This window comes from Dama dama, chromosome 31 (assembly GCF_033118175.1).
Source record: "Dama dama isolate Ldn47 chromosome 31, ASM3311817v1, whole genome shotgun sequence".
In the NCBI taxonomy this organism is placed as follows: domain Eukaryota; kingdom Metazoa; phylum Chordata; class Mammalia; order Artiodactyla; family Cervidae; genus Dama; species Dama dama.
Window position 1 is genome coordinate 8243093 of NC_083711.1, and position 21080 is coordinate 8264172.

General features: G+C 39.4%; 1 protein-coding gene across 10 annotated transcripts in view; it reads right to left on the minus strand.

Moving 5' to 3' along the window:
• Positions 1-21080, minus strand: part of ITSN1 (intersectin 1) — a 241170-nt gene that overhangs the window by 94658 nt on the left and 125432 nt on the right. For all 10 annotated transcript variants that reach the window (XM_061133932.1, XM_061133933.1, XM_061133929.1 and 7 more), the window contains 2 exons: positions 13818-13905; positions 13553-13692 (listed from right to left, as the gene is read on the minus strand). In XM_061133932.1, coding sequence (XP_060989915.1) covers positions 13553-13692; positions 13818-13905 — 228 coding nt within the window. The remainder of the gene's footprint in view (positions 1-13552; positions 13693-13817; positions 13906-21080) is intronic.

The window sequence follows — 21080 nt, forward strand, 5'->3', positions numbered from 1 at the left end:
ATGAAAAATCTTATTAATATTTGGGATTTGATATTTCAGAGATAAGTGGAAAACAAGGATCAATTCCAGTTAAGAGTTATTTGCACTCTTGGTTCAAGTTAATATCTGTACAAGAAAAGGAAAAACTGCAGTGGAGTGCTATTAATTGAAACTCTATATGTCCTAAGAGAGGAATCCAAAAATCAGCACACAGAAGCAGAAGATATTAAGAAGACGTGGCATGAATACACAGAACTATGCAAAAATGGTCTTAATGATCCAGATAACCATGATGGTGTGTGATCACTCACCTAGAACCAGACATCCTAGAATGTGAAGTCAAGTGGGCCTTAGGAAGCATCACTATGAACAAAGCTAGCGGAGGTGATGGAATTCCAGGTGAGCTATTTCAAATCCTAAAAGATGATGCTATGAAAGTGCTGCATTCGATATGCCAGCAAATTTGGAAAACTCAGCAATAGCCACAGGACTGGAAAAGGTCAGTTTTCATTCCAATCCCAAAGAAAGGCAATGCCAAAGAATGTTCAAACTACTGCACAATTGCGCTCATCTCACACTCTAGCAAAATAAAGCTGAAAATTCTCCAAGCTAGGCTTCAACTGTACATGAACAGAGAACTTCCAGATGTTCAGGCTGGAGTCAGAAAAGGCAGAGGAACCAGAGATTAAATTGTCAACAACTGCTGGATCACAGAAAAAGCAAGAGACTTGCAGAAAAACATCTACTTCTGCTTTATTGACTATGCCAAAGCCTTTGACTGTGTGGATCACAACAAACTGTGTAAAATTCTTTGAGAGACAGGAATACCAGAGCACCTTACCTGCCTCCTGAGAAATCTGTATGCAGGTCAAGAAGCAACAGAACCAGACATGGAACCACGGACTGGTTCCAAATTGGGGAAGGAGTACAACGAAGCTGTCTATCGTCACCCTGCTTGTTTAACTTCCATGCAGAGCACATTATGTGAAATGCCGGGCTGGAGCAAGCACAGCTGGGATCAATTGCCAGGAGAAATATCAATAACCTCAGATATGCAGATGACACTACCCTTATGGCAGAAAGCAGAGAGGAACTAAAAAGCCTCTTAATGAAAGTGAAAGAGGAGAGTGAAAAAGCTGGCTTAAAACTCAACATTCAAGGAGTAGGGATTTACCACAGGGCTTCCCTGGAGGGCGGCCAGCATCTGGAAAATTAAAGTCTGGAAAGATGGGTCCCCAAAGGCTCAACTCCAGCCCACATGGAAGGGCCCCTACCCTGTAATACTTTCTACTCCCACAGCGGTCAAGCTACCAGGACATGATGAGTCAAGCCATGAAAGAAAACAGAAGAGGACACTCAATACACCTGTGAGCCCCTGGGAGATCTCAGACAGCTATTCAGGACTACAGATGAGCGCCATTCTAATGAACATCCCCAAAAGTAAGTTTCTGGGGATAAGATTTCCCAGGGTAGCTCTAACGAGCCAACATAGCTTGGCAGGGGTTATACTCTGCATCAGACAGGAGATAGATCTCCTGAACCCTAAACAAGGAGGGACTTGAGCCATCTTGAATGAGAAATGTTGTTTCTGGGTAAATACCTCCAGCCAAATTGAATAAAGTCTCACAGTCCTCAAGAAAAACATCCAGGTCCTACAGGATCTCAAAGAACAAGCTGGAGAGTTCCCGGGGTGGCTACGATCTCTCTTTGGGGGATCCTTCTCCTGGCGGGGGGATTTGGAGTTGGCTAACGCCCCTATTAGTCCCTGTTATCACCATATTGATGCTGCTTGTGACTGCTCCGTGTATTATATCAATTGTCTCACCCGTTTGTCTCTGCCCACGTCAGCAAGCTACAACATGCAGTGCCAGTTCAACAAGGATATATAAAACTACATCCGACCATGGAAAATATCACTCACCCTTAGATGGACACCGCTATAGGACTCTGAGGCTTGAGACTAATAGGGGGAGGCCCAACGCCCCTCGCCGTCCCAGCTCAGCAGGAAGTAGCCAGAAAGACCTCGACGCCCCTAATGCCAAAGAATTGGGCCTCCCATCTCTTGACGGGGGAAGGTTAGGTAGTTAGAATAGGAAAAAGGAGTCCAAAATGGTGGTGGCTAAAAGACAAAGAAAGAGAAAAGCCCACGGAAGTGGAACAAAAGAAGATCCACAGACCAGAGTGAGAACTTTAGGTGAAACAAACACGCCTCCTTCTTGGCCAGCCCAATTTGCATAGGGCATACTCAAGGGGGTTGGGGGAGGAGACAAATGTATAAAAGGAGGAAACCAAGAAGGACTGAGGCCTTTCCACACCTCGAGGGTATGCTATCCTTTGTTTGCCGGATAAAACTCTGGGCTGTAACAGGGCTGCTAAAAAAAAAAAAAACAACAACTCAACATTCAAAAAGCAAAGATCATGGCATCTGGTTCCATCATTTCATGGCATCTAGTCCCATCACTTCATGGCAATTAGATGGGGAAACAATGGAAACAGTGACAAACTTTATTTCCTTGGGTTCCAAAATGACTGCACATGGTGACTGCAGCCATGAAATTAAAAGACGCTTGCGCCTTGGAAGAAAAGCTATGACCAACCCAGACAGCATATTAAAAAGCAGAGACATTACTTTGCTGACAAAGGTCCATCTAGTCAAAGCTCTGCTTTTTCCAGTAGTCATGTACGAATGTGGGAGTTGGACCATAAAGAAAGCTGAGTGCCGAAGAATTGATGCTTTTGAACTGTGGTGTTGGAGAAGCCTCTTGAGAGTCCCTTTGACTGCAAGGAGATACACCCAGTCAATCCTAAAGGAGATCAGTCCTGAATATTCATTGGAAGGACTGATGTTGAAGCTGAAGCTCCAATACTTTGGGCCACCCGATGTGAAGAACTGACTCCTTGGAAAAGACCCTGATGCTGGGGAAAGATTGAAGGTGGGAAGTCCCCTTCTCGGGGACATCAGAGGATGAGATGGTTGGATGACATCACCAACTCAATGGACAAGAGTTTGAGCAAGATCCGAGGGTTGGTGATGGACAGGGAGGCCTGGTGTGCCACAGTCCATGGGTTCACAAAGAGTCCGAGACACAACTGAGCGACTGAACTGAACCGAACTGACCTGAACACAGACAGGGATGGCCTGCCATCTCACTGGCCCAGTGGCTAAGACCCTTTAAAAGGAAAGGTAAAAGATGATGAAAAATAGAATTTTATCCTATTTTCAAAGTTCATTTTCAACTGCACAAAATTCTCGAAAAGGTTCAGAAAAAATAATTTATGGTGTGAATGCTCAGTCATTAAGTCATGTCCAATTCTTTGCAACCCCATGAACTGCAGTCTGCCAGGCTCCTTTGTCCATGGGCTTTTCCAGGCAAGAATACTGGAGTGGGTTGCCATTTACGTCTCCAGGGGATCAAACCTGTGTCTCCTGCATTGCCAGGCAGATTCTTGACCACTGAGCCACCAGGGAAGCCTGGGAACAAAGATACCAGGATTTTATTCTCAGGTCCCTGATGTGGGTCAGCAGCTGAAGCAGAGTTGATGATCTTTAGGGTTCTTTTTTGTTTGTTTTATAGTTTTAAGGTCTATTGAATTCTTAGATACTGTTCATCACCATAAAAATGTATTCTTAATTTATCTCAATGTCTCTTTTATTTATGATTTTATTTTTATGGCATAAGCTAAAAATTCATAACTAGTAAGCAAAATAATTCTGAGCTGAAATTAAACACAGAAGAGTAAGAAATGACAGAGGAGGGGTAACATTTTAGTTTGATGTTTAGGAACCTGACTGCATATTAAACAGAAAAGCTCTTATTTCATTCAGGAAAAGTGTAGTTTAGGCATAGTGATATTCAGAACACTTAGTAACATGTAAACACCGCATAAGCAATAGCCAATTAGGATGGACTCCAGCCATGATGTACCAACACACAGGGGAGACCATGGGCGCAAATGAAGATTTTTCATTTTACTAAAGAATTATACTGCTCATTTCTATACTGGACTCTAGTAATAGAAGATCTATTAATTTATGGATCAACAATTACCAAATACAAAGTCAAGACAGATGGGAACAAAGCTAGGAACATATTATGAGGCACTATAAAATGAAAAGCAATAAGAAATAAATTTAAAGAATCGATAGGAGAAAAATCACTCTAATGAGACAGTTTTAAAACAATTTTTAAATGTATCAAATACTCGAAGGAAGATATTTTTAAAAATTTTAAAGAACATTTATTTTTGAGTATAAGAGAATTAGAGGATAAGCTGAACCTATCTTTGGAGCTGTCTAAATAAGTTGCAACTTCAAGCACCTCCAAGGCAATGGAGCTTGCTGCTGCTGCTGCTAAGTCACTTCAGTCATGTCCGACTCTGTGCGGCCCCATAGACAGCAGCCCACCAGGCTCCGCCGTCCCTGGGATTCTCCAGGCAAGAACACTGGAGCAGGTTGCCATTTCCTTCTCCAATGCATAAAAGTGAAAGCGAAGTTGCTGAGTTGTGTCCGACTCTTCGCGACCCCATGGATTGCAGCCTACCAGGCTCCTCCGTCCATGGAATTTTCCAGGCAAGAGTACTGGAGTGGGTTGCCATTGCCTTCTCTGAATGGAGCTTGCAGGAGCCATAAAATAACAGATGTCAAATAAGGTAACAGAAGGCTCTGACATCTTATGATCCAGATTTGAAGACTGCAAAGTTCTTCTGTCATTTCCTTCACCCGAGTCAAATACTGCTGAGATACACAATCAAATGTAAGAAAATCAAGATACTATGAATAGGAAGCTGTTCTAGATCTTCCTCTTTTTCTTGGACTTGGGAGTTTAAAAAGGCATGAACCAAAATAAGCAGAAAATGTATGATTCCTAAGCTGATTACATTCTTAAACGTTGAACTTCTGAGAAGGCAACCTATAGAATGAAGAAATATGAACTAAAAACTAACAATGACTCGCCTTTCCAGGCATAACAAGGAGCACCAAAAAACATCTTTGGACATCCTGTGGCAGACAGCCAAAGTATTTCAAAAGCAATATGCTTCACAAATTGAATACTCAAGAATATCCAACTTTTTGCCCAGAGAAATATGGCTCAATTTCAAGTTCACTAAAGACAGTTGTCCTATTGATATGCAAGTGGCACAGAATCACTGGATTAAAAAACTGTGATTGTTTCTCCTCCATTTAGTCTTAGAGACTCTCAAAAATAAATGTATTATGTGACCTGACTTGACATGACATGAAATATAGAGAAGTATCTACCTGTACAATATGAATGGCATTTCTTTTCATAAACATGACTTTGCATAAAAGTTTGTGAAATGAAGTAGCAATAGGGAGCCTATGTAAGACTAGCTGTTTATGGAAATACATTGCTATTTGGTCATCTAACTCTTGAAGTATTAGCCTGCTTCTGGTTTTTGTTTTTTTTTTCCTCAGACTCTCTCTTGGAACAGAAAGACAAAAGCAACTGATTAATTAGTAGAAATTCACGGGCTTCCCTGGTGGTTGAGATGGTAATCTGCCTGCACTGCAGAAGACCTGGGTTTGATCCCTGGGTTGGGAAGATCCCCTGGAGGAGAACATGGCAACCCACTCTAGCATTCTTGCCTGGAGAATTCCACGAACAGAGGAGCCTGGTGGGCTACTTACATGGAGTCTCGAAGAATGGGATACAATCGAGTGACTAACACTTTCACAGACTGAACATGACAAATCAACATAAATTGTGGAGGACACATTACCACAGATGTACTCATACATCTTTTGTTACCCGAACATTATTGACCACAAATGTTTCAAATATCCACTTATATAACACATCAGGCATTAGTCTCTGCAAAAATCACCCGATCGTTTATGTGTTAATATTAAATGGACCCATAGGAAATTGATCTAGGTACAAGCATCAGAAGTTGCGGGTGTTTGTTTTGCCTAGACCTAATACTTACAGAAAGCTAGAAGTGCTTTTTATTTTTTTCCCCACACTCCACCCAAGACACACAGCCTGAGTCTCTCCTGGCTTCCACAGGAAGCTTCAGTGCCTGCCAGAAATCTCAGAGCCTCCAGACCGGCCCTGTCCTTGGGGGTCAGCTTGACAAGGGCGAGCACAGCTGGGAGGCCCCCCTAGGCCTTGCCGACAGCAACGGGAAGGTGCCACAAAGAGCGGACAGATGAGTCCACACGGCAAGAAACACCTTGTAAACCGTCCCGTTTCTATGCAAATGTTGGGGGGTGATTCACAGAGTCCACAGCTAGGCGTGCTTTTGTATATATAAACACCACTATTATTTCTCACCCAAAAACACTGTGTAGCAGACAAAATCAGAATTTTTAAAAAGCTTTTGGGTCTTAAAATATGGTAACTGATCCCAATTAAGTGGTTGTAAAACAAATGGAAAATCATTAAAGAAAGCCAACCAATAAACCTAATGAAGACTGAGGAACTTCTACCAGTGTGGAACAATCAGAATAATCACTATTTCAAAACAGAAGATAAACTCAACAAGATAAACTGATATTCCATTTTCTGCAAAATTATCAAATGTATTCATTCTTGATGCATGAAAAGCAAGAGGAATATAAAAATATATATTGATTGGAAATACATATATAGAGAGAGACAAATAGATTGGTTATTTGAATTCTGAGGACATGCTTAAAGATTATTTCCAAGTCTGTGGTCAATATTCAACCAAATAGAAAGTTAACTCCCCATGGTGCAAGTTGGCAGTTAGTGTATCACAGTGCCATGGGACAGTCAAAGAGGGATGTGTGTGTGTGTGTGTGTGTGTGCATGTGTGCACACGTGTGTGTGTTTGTAAAGGGGTGAGAGGACAGATGAACAAAAAAGGAGAGAAGGGCTATTAATAGAAAACCCTGTCTTTTCTGCAGTAGATATAGCTAACTAAGAATCTTCTCTCATGTCTCGTAAGAGTCCTTGCTAGGTATCCTTTTGCTCCCAGAAAGAGAAAACTGACTCTATTTTGTCCTGAAAATCTGAGTTTTCCCCAAATGTCTCAGCTTTATCTATAAAGCAATAACCCATTATTTTAAAATGCACTCTTAAGGATCAAATTGTCAAGGAGTTTGGCTAAAGAAGAGAATAAAAAAGCATTTTTTTTTTTTCAAGAGACGAGTTCTGTTTTTTTTTCCCCCTCCCCCAAAAACCTTTTGTTAAGTACTTTTTTTTAAATCCTCAAAAGAAAAACCCCCACTATTACTAAAAAACTCAACCAACCAAGCAACAAGCCTATTGGTATGGCACAGAATCTAACACACAATGCTTGTTAATTATTTCGAGTCTTGGGAGTGTTTAATTACTTTTCTTCATTGAAGGAATCTGTCTAAAGTTTCCATAATCACAAGTACACTGAATGAGAATTACAGTATTTTATTACTTCTGTGCAAAAACAGTTTCTTTCAAAAGGATCATATAGGTAAATATAAAATTTAATCTTGAACAAGCCATGAAACAGCCAAACATTATTCTACTAATATAAGAAAACGACGTGGTTATTTGAATTCACACTGATTTCTCCTGCTGTCTGGATCTCCTCTTTCTGGATCTTTTCCTTTCCTTCCTTGTTTCCCTGCACATGCATTTTTCCCTGACATCTCATTCTGTTCTGCAATTCCTTCTCCAGCTCTTTTCTTTTCTTCCCTGGTTGCTAAACATTTTGCCTTTCACTACCTTCATAATGAATGAGTCTGCCATTGAAAGCAAGTGTCTGAAACCAAGAGCATAAAAGCCTCAGTAAGGCCAAAAACCTTATTTACTATAACTGGCATTCTTATTTCAACAACAATTCAGTTCCTAGGAGCAATTTTTAGAACAGGTAGCATTATAGGCAGAGTTTATATTTCTAATAGCATCTTGTGTCTCATTTACAAAGCCTGGATTTCCTAAGTATATTAAGGAACATAATTCTTAACTCTGAATCAGTCCTAAATACTCACATTTTTCTGAGAAATAAGACTATCCACTTTTGGAATACTATACTCACTATACTATCTACTGATGAAAATATTCGTATTAACCCAAATAATGACCAAGTATGGTCTTTCAAATTTTTGCAGCCACATGGCAAATTCAATGATCTAAAATATGCTTGGTATAAAGACTACAGTATATAGTACCTTACCCATCTCGTTTCCATCACACACCCACACCAACACACACACAATTTGTCAAGAGGAAAGATTCACTCATACTCCATGATTTATAATAATTAATCATGATTAACTTTTACAAAGAAGGCTTATTAGCACTTCATGGTAAATGCTGTCTTAGACACTGAGCACTCATCTGTATGAGGGAAACTGAAGCAGAGAGCTGGAGATGGTTCACCATTCTTAGTCTGAGAAAGATGAGCATTGCCTGAGCAGGGCAGGGAAACCTTTAGAAAGAAGTCTAAGTGGACGACGCAGCCCAGGAGAACTGCCAGGCACTGAAACACTGCCTCTTCCATTGCCAGTGACTGGAAGAAAGAAATGCTCTAATATAAACACCATTCATGTTAGAACTCGACCAGCACACAGTGCCTACACGGGGACCAACAAGGACTCGACTTTTCAGGACAAAACACAACATCTAGACACTTTGTGTGGATTTTGTTTTGGGTTACAATAGAGTCCTGAAAACTATAAGCTGTACTTTATGTTGCTGTTCTGTATCATAGTGAGGATATTAAAATATGGAACATTAACCTATAAGGGCCAAAGAAAACTATGACAGTAACTACTAACATCGCCAAAGGCAACGTGAGGTCAAGTGCTGCTGTCTGAAAAGTTCCTATTCATAATGGTATTTGACACTTGCTAGAACCATAATTTTACACCTACAGCTAAGCACTGTAGGTAAGAAAAATAATGATCAGAATGATTCTATGTGCCCTAAAGGCAAATAGATTCCCCCAAGAAATTGTTTTGATTTTCCTGCAGAACGAGATAAAAAGAGAAAAGTCAAAGATAACTGAATTTTAAATTGAGGTTTCTAGAACATGAATATGAGATTATTGATTCCTAAGCATGATAAAATAGTTGCTGCATATAGAACACATTTTAAAAGCAGAAAATTTGATAGATAAATTTGGTCCACTGAAATTTACTGTTCACACAAAAGGTAGTAAAAATAAAAGGCTATCAATTGGGAACTCGAGCACAAAAGCTTTAATATCAGAGTGCTATCATTTCCTCCCTTTTTGATAGGTCTACCAAAGCCAAGTTTATTCATTCTTTTTCCTTTTTAAAGTAATTCTTGGTTTTGGGTGATAAATTAGAAAGACATTTCTGTCTTGGGATCATTTCTGGGAAACATAAAGATCATATCTACAAGGTAGCCGTCTACTACAAAAGGATGCAGAAATGTACGCTCTGTCTACTACAAAAGGATGCAGAAATGTACGCTCTGTCGCTCAGTCGTGCCTGACTCTGGGCCCCGTGGACCGTGGCCCTCCAGGCTCCTCTGTTCATCGGGTTCTCTGGGCAAGCATACTGGAGTGGGTCTCCATTTCCTTCTCGGGGGATTCCTGACCCAGGCATCCAACTCAGGTCTCCTGCACCGGCAGGCAGACTCTTTACCACTAGTGTCACCTGGGAATCCCGCATGGAAAAAAGGAAAAAAGTGAGTCCTCAATGTCCATTAGGTAAAATAGAAATGGAAAGGTCCAAGATTCTAGAGACCATATGATCCACAGCTCTGACCAGTTCTTGACCAGAATTGCAAGTATGGTTTATATTTTTAGTAGATTGCTACCAATCTGTTAATCTAACTGTAAAAGTAATTGATTTCCTCTTTAATTAATTTATGACTTGAGTATTTCCATCATTGGTTATCAGAAACTGGGTGAGGAGGCATAAATGTAATTCTTGTTTAACTGGAGGAAAAAAGGAGCAATTCTCAAAAGAATGAATCTGAACTAGATAGCTGGCAGACAGGACTAAACCAGATTGCATATTAAAAGGAAAGAAAGAAAGAAAGGAAACAGCATACCTACCCTCTAAACCCTTTCTCATTCAAGAAACTAAATACAATTGTACTTCCTGAACACAGTCTTAGGCTTGAGAATCTGAGCTAAAGCGGGGCACTGCTGTCCCCTCTGCGACGTTCTGTGCTCAGTAACTCTGAGACCCCACGGACTGCAGTCCACCAGGCTTCTCTGTCCGGGCTTTCCAGGCAAGAATACTGCAGTGGGTTGCCACTTTCTTCTCCAGGGGATTTCTTCCCGACCCAGTGATTGAAACTGCACTTTCTGCATTGGCAGGTAGATTCTTTACCTCTAAGCTATTGTTCCCTGCATGCCCTTATCGCTAAGGAACTGGACGTGACAGTGAGTGTGCGTCAAAAGAAGTGAACGGCTTATTGCAAGTAGTTTTGTACCAAAGAAACTAGGAGAGTTGGATTTTGCTAAATGGAACCCTCACTTATGGGGCTAGAAACTGAATATAGGTTTTAATGTTCTGATCAACGACTTCTTTTTTTGGCCACGCCCCACACCTTGTGGCATCCTTGTTCCTGGACCATGGATCTAACCCAAGTCCCCTGCATTGGAAGCTCAGTCTTAACCACTGGATGACCAGGGAAGTCCTCTTTAATGAACTACTTTTAAAAGTCTACACTGTATAGGTATTTCTCCAGTGTCACCATACTAGTTGATAATGGGTGAACTGAACTTTCTTTCTCTAGATGAATAATTTATAGGAATATAAAACAAAACTAAGTCCTAATTTCTTTTCTATACTCTCCAGGCTGGTTTCCTCTGGGGAGAGGAAGGTTTAGGATAGAGCAAATTCACACCATCAAACCTGATGTGTGGAATTACTGGACAGTTGAAGTGTTTTGGCAAGGTAGAAGTAATTTTTGCCAACATTAGTGAGGATGCTGTGGAGGTACTACTGTATCAAGGGACACACGGAAGAAATCCCAAAGGGTAAGAATGCTGGCTCGCCTAGTTCATCTCATCTTAGGAGAAATTACAACTGCTAGTGGTAACGAATTCATCTGCCAATGCAAGAGACACAGATCCGATCCCTGAATCAAGAAATTGTATTCTAGCCTGGGAAATCCCATGGACAAAGCAGCCTAGCAGACGACAGTGCATGGGGTCGCAAAAGAGTCAGACACGACTTAGTGACTAAACACCAACAACAAAGTGAATAAGCTCTAAAGTAATATGAAAAAGGAAAAAGCTTCACATTCATGAATGTGATTATAACAAAGGAAACAGACAGGAGATACTCAAGAGGCTAAAATCTTAAATCTGTCTCTGAGCTGTCTCAATCAAATTAAACATTTTTTTTTGTGTGTGTGTGCAGAAGAAGGAAAGAGTGGCTTTATTTCTTTGCCAGGCAAAGGGCTACAGCCTCAAGAACTGTTCCCCTCATATTATAAATCTTTTGATCTTCAGTGTACCTGTTTCTGTTTTGATCTCACCAGGTTGGAGAGAAATACTAGAAATAACAACTGTCAGAAACATAATATGGTCACTAAGTCCTCCAAACTTTTATTTGTTTTAAATAACAAAACAATGTAGCTACATACTGGCTTGTGATTTTTTTTTTCACTCTCCACACTCCACACTGACTTAAATTTAAAGTAATAATGGAAAACTAAAAGAAAAGTTACAACAGAAAGAAATATATAAAAACAAGTCTATTCGAGTTTCCCTGGTGGCTCAAATGGTAAAGAATCTGCCTGCAGTGCAGGAGACCCAGGTTCGATCCCTGGGATGGAAAGATTCCTTGGAGAAGGAAATGGTGACTCACGTCAGTATTCTTGCCTGGAGAAGTCCATGGATAGAGGATCCTGGTGGGCTACAGTCCATGGGGTCACAAAGAGTCAGTCATAACTGAGCGATAAACACACATATTTGGAAAATGGGCCAGGAGAATAAAGGTCTAAAAACTCTCTCAATACTGAAGTCAGCATTAGTCAACTAAACAGTGAGAGTGACTCACATCACATTTGCAGGGTGTTCTCTTTAGCAATGAAAACAGTACAACAGCAAAAATAATCTGTAAGTTATCCAGGCATTATCAAAAACCACCGACCAGAGCCCATCTTCTGACATGTGAACCTTGCTTTGGGCCAAACTGTTAGAGAAAGGAAACTTAAGATTAAGGCATAAATCTGGAGTACCGCCTGGGTCAGAAGACATCTGAATACTTAAGTTTATATTCCAAGAGACTATTAAAAAGGATTACAAGGGTGCCCAGCACCATATTCTTTTTGCTTGAAATAGTGACAAGTAATAATGAGCGGTAATGTCAGTGTTTCTATTTATTCTGGAGAAGGAGAGCTGACAGCTGTAATTCCAATATTTATGTAAGACACATAAGCATATATGTACACATACAGAAAATATATAGAGTGCATATACACACATACACAAACACATATTCAGTGTAAGCATGAAAGCAATATTTTAAAAAAACTCACAACAGTAAGTTGGCTCAAATAATATTTCCTCTAAGATCATCTTCCTGGAATTGTATAATTATGAAAACCTCATTACTTATTACTCTGAAAGCACAGTGTAAATACCTCAAACTCAAATGTCTAGACAAGCTGGCCTAGAATCAAAATTCTAAAGTCAACTAAAAATCTCAAATATGCTTTCAAATTTGTTTTTGTATTTCTAATATTGCAGAACAGAATAATGAAGAAAAGTATTTAAACTTTTTCTAAGTACCAGAAGCTAAACTGGCCAGAAGCAAGTATAAAGGATTTTAGTTGCAAACAGAAAATATTTGAGAAAAAAAAAAAAAGGGTAAAGTCCAACTTTTTAAAAGAACATAATTGATTAAAAACTTCAATATCTACTTAAATCTAAAGTATGTGATTGCTGTTAACAGGAAATAAGCTGTTTGCATTTCAAGATATTCTATTACAGGATAATAATCATTCTTAAGATGATAAAGCTGTCACGTTAAACCAAAAGCACCAAATCAGAAAAAGGCTGTGATTTCACCACCTGTATCTTCCCTGGGAGCTTTGGCATTTTCCTGAGTTACATTGTGAAAATATAACAAAACCATGCACCACTTCCACCACAGAGACAAAGGTAATTACTCCACTAACCATAATATTTTACAGTGTGAGGTCACAAAATAAAGATCTATCTATATTCAAGGACAATCCTGATGGTAAAAAGTGGCAAAAAAAATTCTTAGCTTTCAAAGAGAAAACAGTTCCTTTTCAATCTTCTTCAAACAACATAAGAAAGATGCAGCTTTTGGAGTCAAGCTTTTGGCAATACATCTTGATGGAGTTCTCAACAGACACAAGGATGAAGATATGCAAAAATGTATTCATGTAAAAGACAGACATCAAGTCGGGGCCATTTACTCAGCCCTTTATTTAAAGAGGCCAAATTCATTTTTATTTTTTAACGGACAAAAATTCAACTTAGATTGTTTTATGTTCATCTATAAATGTGGGGGCTTTCTATGAAGGCTGACAAACCAGCAGAATAAATTTTCCTGCCTGGAGGTCAAACATCAACTAACCATCTTGGCCACTTAGAAAAATTAACAAAGTAAGACATAACATGTAGGCACACACAGAATAGGTACCTTCAGCTGATTGTTGAAAATATCTATCTCCTGTAATTTTGATCTAGTTTCTTTCTCCACTTCATCCAGCTGGTCTCGTAGCTGCTGCCGAGCCAGTTCTTTCGCTTCTAGGGCTCTTTTGAGTGTGAGAAGTGAATCCCCTGTTTTAGAAAAACATGGCGAGATAAGAAAAATAAACTGGCAGTGAGGAAAAACGGCTTTTCAGGTTCTCATTTCTTCTTGCCTGTGAGGAAGGAAAATTCAACTTTAAAAAGAAAACACCTACTGTGCAAACTGTTTTGCTGAACTTGTTTCAGTTGGTCATTGAGTATCTGTTTTTCTGGAATAAGTCTTCCAAGCATTTGCTGGGACTCCTAGAAGAGAAGGAGAACACAGCAATGAATGGTGGAGAAAACTGCCATGTTTAGATCCAAAGTCCTGGCAGGAAGAGGTCAATTTTCTGCTCCCTCAAAGATTCTCCTAACCTCATCTACAGCGAAACTGCATTTAATCACTAGTCAGGGTTGTTGTTGTTGTTTTCTTGCCAAGAAATTAATTGTTTGCCAAATGCTTTTCACTGATACAAAGTTTAAACAAGGCAGTTATAGCTCCCTTGATATTTCTTACATTTTTATTGACTCACTGCCTATTTATAAGCTTTTAAAAGTGAACCACAAGTACAACTCAGCAGAGAAAATGGAAAGGAATGAGCTCTCAAATTGCACTAGGATGAAATACAAATGCAGTGACCCTGCTATTTGTAAACTGACTCAGTAGTTTAAACAGGAACTGTTCTGTCCTGAACTTTGATCCTTAGTAGGGCCAAACTGAGGGTGACCATACACCTGAAGTCGGAAACAGAATTCAAAACAGGACTTTAATAATGAGAATCTTAGGTGCCATATGTGGCTCCACCACTGAGGATAAAGCCACAGTTTTAAACAGCTGCACAGAAATCTTGAATCGACTATTTTTTAGCTGACATAGATAAAGCTAAACCACAGTGTACAAGACTGTGAGGAGTTTTCACAGGTGACTTGAGGAGCAACTGTATTTGCCTAAGTTCAGCTTAAATTATTCAATGTAGTTTCTACATGTATCAGGAAAAAAGACAGCTTTTGTAGCCTTTATTAAGGAATATTTGACCTTTGGAGCTTCCCCAGTGGCTCAGTGGTAAAGAATCCTCCTGCAATGCAAGCCCAGGTTTGATTCCTGGGCTGGGAAGATCCCCTGGAGGAGGGTATAGCAGCCACTCAAGTATTCTTGCCTGGAGAATCCCATGGACAGAGGAGTCTGACAGCAACAGTTGTGCGGTTGCAAAGAGTCATATAGGACTGAAGTGACTTAGCATGCACGCACGCATGCATTTGACTTTCATTTTTACTCTGACTTAAGAAAAATAAATCTCTATGTATTAACTTTTCGTTTGAAAAAGTAAAAATGTCTTCATGAAAAATTTTCACCAGAGGTGAAAAACCAATCCTTTCCAGAACAACCACTTTTAGATACCGACTGGCTTGTAAGAAATCTTTGTGTACTATACGTCCCAACTATAGGGCCATACAGCTCAGTGGAGAACAATTGGAAGCATCTTCTCACATGAATAATCCACACAAACAAAAGTACTCTCCCCAATCCTGCCAAATTTAGACAAAACAGAACACACAAATCAGACCATTTTCCCAAAAAAGCATAGCCAACTGGACTCCTCCTCTTATTCACTTCACTAAACCAAGGCCACGTCTCTGACCCAATCCCAAATTTTCTTTCCTGAACCAGAGCAAACAAGGAGGTATCAAGAGGAGGCCTGGCTCAAAACCACTGAGATATGGAATCTTAACCAGTGGACCACCAGGGAAGTCCCAACATTACTTCTAAATGTACAAGCTAACTTTCTAAAATAAGTCAAATCAGTATGAAGGGCTACTTGACTCATTTGCATAGCAAGAATCTGCTAATACTTATAAAGAAAGAAAACTGAAATATCATTGCCTACTATGTACCTGACTTTCTTCAAACTATGCATTATTTTTAACTTCACTGCTTTTTCAGGAACCTTGATTTGTATTTTATTTTCAATAACTAAACACACTAAGCATCAATTGTAAACATATGTATGGGCACACAGCATTCAGTGAGATAATTAATAAAACTATGGTTTCTAGTCCTAAATTTTCTAAGGGCATATTTTATGAAACTTCTCATAAATAGTTAGTGAAAGACACAAAGAGTTAACATAGAAAAGATTGTACTCGTGCATGCATTTTAAAATATTTTCAAATAATTTCTAGCAGTGAACTTTTGATACTATTTACATTATATGTCATATCCTAATATTTCAAATCTCAAATTGATTACGATTTCCGTGATAATCAGGAAGGACACTGAAGATATGAACAACACTAAGAACCAACTTGATCGACTTGCATTTGGGGGACACCCTACTCAGCTTCAACACATTCTTCACAAGTGACACGGAACCTTCACCAAAACAGATCACATGCTGAGCCATAACATAAGTCTCAATAAACTTAAAAGGATTAAAATCACACAGGCTGTGCTCACAGATCATACCATAAATAAACCAGAAATCAATCAGACAGCTCAAAAAAAAAAGAAATCCAGGTATTTGGAAACTAAACTGCATAATTCTAAATAACCCTTCAAAGAAATGACAAAGGAAATAAAAAACAGGTTCTGAATGGAATGAATATAAAAATACAGCATATTAAAATGCTGTGTAATTAAAATCTGTGTAATATGGCTATGACAATGCTTGGAAGAAAATTCACAGCTTAACATGTTTACACATTATCAGAAATCAAGAAAGGTCCAAATTCAATAATCTAAGCTTCTTCTTAATAGGCTAGATAGAAGCAAATTAAACCCAAAATAAGTAAATGGAAGGAAATAATAAGGAGCCTAAGTAAACGAAATAGAAAACAGAGATACCATAGAGAAAAAATAAAATAAAACATTTATTTAAAAAAAAAAATCAATAAAGCCAATTAGTTCCTAGCTAGACTGATGGAGAAAAGAGGGAGGTGGAAGAGAAGGGAGAGAACAAAAAGAAGGAGGAGGAGAGGGGGAGCTGGAGTGGGAGGTAAACCACACAAATTCCCAATGTCAGGACTCAACATTGCTACAGATGCTACAAACTTGCAAAGAGTAATAAGAGAACATTGTAAACAATTTTATACAAATAAATTTGTTAACTTAGATGAAACAGACACATTCACTGAAAGATACAAATTATCAAAAGAGAATACAGCACAAATAGAAAACTGGAATAGCCCTTTATCTACTAAACAAATTTTGCAATTTTAAGTCCTACCACAATGAAATGTCCAGGTCCATAAGGCTTCACTAGTGAAAGCCACCAAAACTTTAGGCCGGAAACAGTAATCCCTCGTATCCATGAAGTACTGGTTTCAGGATCTCCACAATAACAGAACTCAAGGACGTCCAAGTCCCTTACATAAAATAGCTGAGTATGATGGGTACTCTGAATCCTAGGGCTGTTGAATCTGCACAGGCGGACCAACTGCACTGAGACTGCAGTCTGATAACTATGAAAGGCGGGCAGAGAAAGTCTTTTAGAAATATATAGGGTTTTAATCTTCCCTGGTGGGTCAGATGGTAAAGAATCTGCCTGTAATGCAGCAGACTTTGGGTCCAATCCCTGGGTCAGGAAGATCCTCTGGAGAAGGGAATGGCTACCCACTCCAGTATTCTTGCCCAGAAAATCCCACGGACAGAGAAGCATGGTGGGCTACAGTCCATGGGTTCGCAAAGAGGTGGATGCAACTGAGCAACTAACACTTTCATACTTTCATATAGGATTTTAAGAGAGAAGCTGAAAGGGTTGGCTAGGGAGGCAGGGTGGGGTCAACTTAAGAAGGAAAGTGTTGAAGTAACATAAACTGGGTTAAATTTGGATTCTTGTTGCCCAGCTAGAAACTGATTCCGAAACAGAATATTCCCTTCTAGAATCTTCACTTTCCCACTTATGAGAGTAATGATACCGCCCTTACTAGGGTATTGTGGAATTCTATTTAATATTCACATTAAGGTCTTCACATGCCAGGCCTTCAATAAACAGTAGCTACCACTACAGAGAGTCTACCATCCAGTCCATCTGGATTCAGCAAGCTTAGGATCAAATTTCAATCCAAATATGCAGACACAAAAGGATTATCATACTATCCATTTTACATAAAGAATTTGAACATCCATGGATTTTGGTATCCTCAAATGGAACCAGGGGGCTTGGAACCAGGGCCCCATGAATATCAAGGGAGGACTACCATTTCATATAATTCTTAGAAAATAAAAAAGAATACACCTTATTTATGTACTTATTACCCTATGTAATCTACCTATGTACATCTACCCAAAGCTAGATGAAACTAATATCCCCCATGAATTTAAATAAAAAGACTCATAATAATAAGTTGATCTAAACAATAATTTTTTAAAACAATAATACACCATGACTAAGGGCAGTTTCAATGAGTTAGACAGGCTGTGGTCCAGGTGATTAGATTGGTTTTCTGTGATTATGGTTTTCAGTCTCTCTGCCCTCTGATGGAGAAGGATAAGAGGTTTATGGAAGCTTTCTGATGGGAGAGACTGACTGAGGGGGAAACTATTTTTTGGGCTCCAAAATCACTGCGGATGGTGATTGCAGCCATGAATTTAAAAGACACTTACTCCTTGGAAGAAAAGTTGTGACCAACCTAAACAGCATATTGAAAAGCAGAGACATTACTTTGTCAACAAAGTCATAGTTCGTCTAGTCAAGGCTATGGTTTTTCCAGTAGTCATGTATGGATGTGAGAGTTGGACTATAAAGAAAGCTGACCACTGAAGAATGGATTCTTTTGAACTGTGGTGTTGGAGAAGACTTTTGAGAGTCCCATGCACTGCAAGGAGACACAACAAGTTAATCCTAAAGGAAATCAGCCCTGAATATTCATTGGAAAGACTGATGTTGAAGCTGAAGCTCCAATACTTTGGCCACCTGATGCGAAGAACTGACTCATTGGAAAAGACCCTGACGCTGAGAAAGATTGATGGCGGGCGGAGAAGGGGACAACAGAGGATGAGATGGTTGGATGGCATCACCAACTCAATGGACATGAATTTGAGTAAACTCTGGAAGCTGGTGATGGACAGGGAGACCTGGTGTGCTGTGGTCCATGGGATCACAAAGAGTCGGACATGACTGAGCGACTGAACTGAACTGAACTGAAAGGCAGTTTACCCCAAGAATGGAAAGTTGGTTTAACATTCAAATTTAAATCAATGTAAAGCACCATATAAATAAAATAAAGGAGGAAAAAACACTTTAAAATCTCCATAGTTGCAGGTCAACAGAGGGAAATACTGGTAAAAGGATAGATGTAGATCAATGGAACAAAAGAGAGTCTAGAAGATTTTTACAAAGGGTGGTCAGCTGATTATCAACAAGCTACTTAGGTTTTTAATAAATATTGATAGAACAAACTGGGTGTTGGTATGGAAAAAAGTGACTCTCACTTCCTTACTTAATGTAAAAATCAATCAAAAATGGATCACAGAATTAAATATGTTAGATAAAAGTGTAAAACTTCTGGGAGAAAACATAAGGGAAAACATCTTCAACCTTGGGATAGTTAAAGCTTTCTTGGATAGAACATAAAAAACTGTAAAAGAAAAAATAAATTCAACTTTATAAAAATTTAAAACATCTGCCCCTTAAGAAACACCATTACAAAAATGAAAAGGCAAGCCAGAGACTAGGTGAAAATATTTGCAAAACACCTATCTGACAAAGGACTTCTTATAAAACTATATAAAGAACTCTGATAATAAGATAAGCAACTCAATAAAGGATGAGTTAAAGATTTGTTCACAAAACACATACAGAAGATGCATGCTAATACACATAAGAACCAACACCCAACAACATTTAGCCTTCATGGAAATGCAAATTAAAGTTACATGAGACATTGTTACCCACCCACCAGAGATGCTAAAAATAATGACAAAAGAAAGTGTTGGCAAGAGTAAGGAGCAACTGAAGGACTCAAACACTGCTGGTGAGAATGTAAAATGATACAACCACTTTAGAAACAGTTTGATAGACTCTGACATGGTTAAGCACATACTTATATGACAGTAATTCCCCTCCTAAAATTTAACCAAGAGAAATAAAATATATTTCTGCATAAAGAAATATAAGTAAATACTCATTGCAGCTTTAGTCATAAAGTCCAAAACTGGAAAAAACCTACATGTCCCTCAGCAGATGATGGGATAAATAAGGAATTACTACTCAGTGATGAAAAGGAAGAAAAGCTATGACCAACCTAGACAGCATATTAAAAAGGAGAGACATTACTTTGCCAATGAAGTAATGCCAAATTTTCCATCTAGTCAAAGCTCTGCTTCTTCCAGTAGTCATGTATGGGAGAGATGGACTATAAAGAAAGCTGAACGCCAAAGAATTGATGTTTTTGAACTGTGGTGTTGGAGAAGACTCTTGACCCTTGGACTGCAAGGAGATCAAACCAGTCAATCCTAAAGGAAATCAGTCCTGAATATTCATTGGAAGGACTGATGTTGAAGCTGAAGCTTCAATACTTTGGCCACCTGATGCGAAGAACTGAGTCACTGATAAAGGAGGAGAAGGGGACGCCAGAGCATGAGATGGTTGGATGGCGTCACCGACTTGATGGACATGAGTCTGAGCAAGATCTGGGAGTTGGTGATGGACAGGGAGACCTGGCGTGCCACAGTCCATGGGGTCACAAAAAGAGTTGGACATGACTGAACTGACTGAACTGATGAAAAGGAACAAAGGACTGATTCAGTCAAAAATATGGAAAAATCTCAAAACCGTCAGGCTGAGAAAAAGAAGCTGAAATTAAAGTCACGGTGTCCAAATCTGATCACCTTTTAGGATGGTATGCAGAACAGTGCCTACATGAATTGGATAACCCCTCTCTAGCTCAACACTTGAAACCAAACCAGATGAAATTTTAACAACTTGGTGGTGAAGGTTGAATAGGTAATAACATGAAAGGAGAACAGCTTAGAGTACTCCATTGTGTCTCCAACTATTCTCTATACATGTGTCTCTGGAACTCCCCCTGATAAACTTAATTGCACTTCTTTATTGCGGTTATCATGGTAAAGCTAAAGTCCCAGGAGTAGACTACAGGTCCTGCATGATCCAGCCCCCAGCTGCTCCAACCACAGCTGTCTCCTTGCTGTAGCTGGCATCCCAGAGGCCAGCTCATAGCCTCAGTTCTTCTGCACAACTGTTGCCCTACCTAGAACTTTCTCTGCTAGATGGCCACCTGGCTCAGCCATTCACCTCTTTCAAGTCTTTGCCCCAATATCAAACTCACAGAGATGCCTGACCTGACCACATTACTTAAAATCACAGGCCTCTCTGCTGGAGACTCTCTTCCCTACTTGCTCTCCAGAGCAACTTTCCCTCTTCTAGTAGAGAACATGCTTGTCTTATTTCCTGAGTCCTTGTCTACCCTGCAAACAGAAG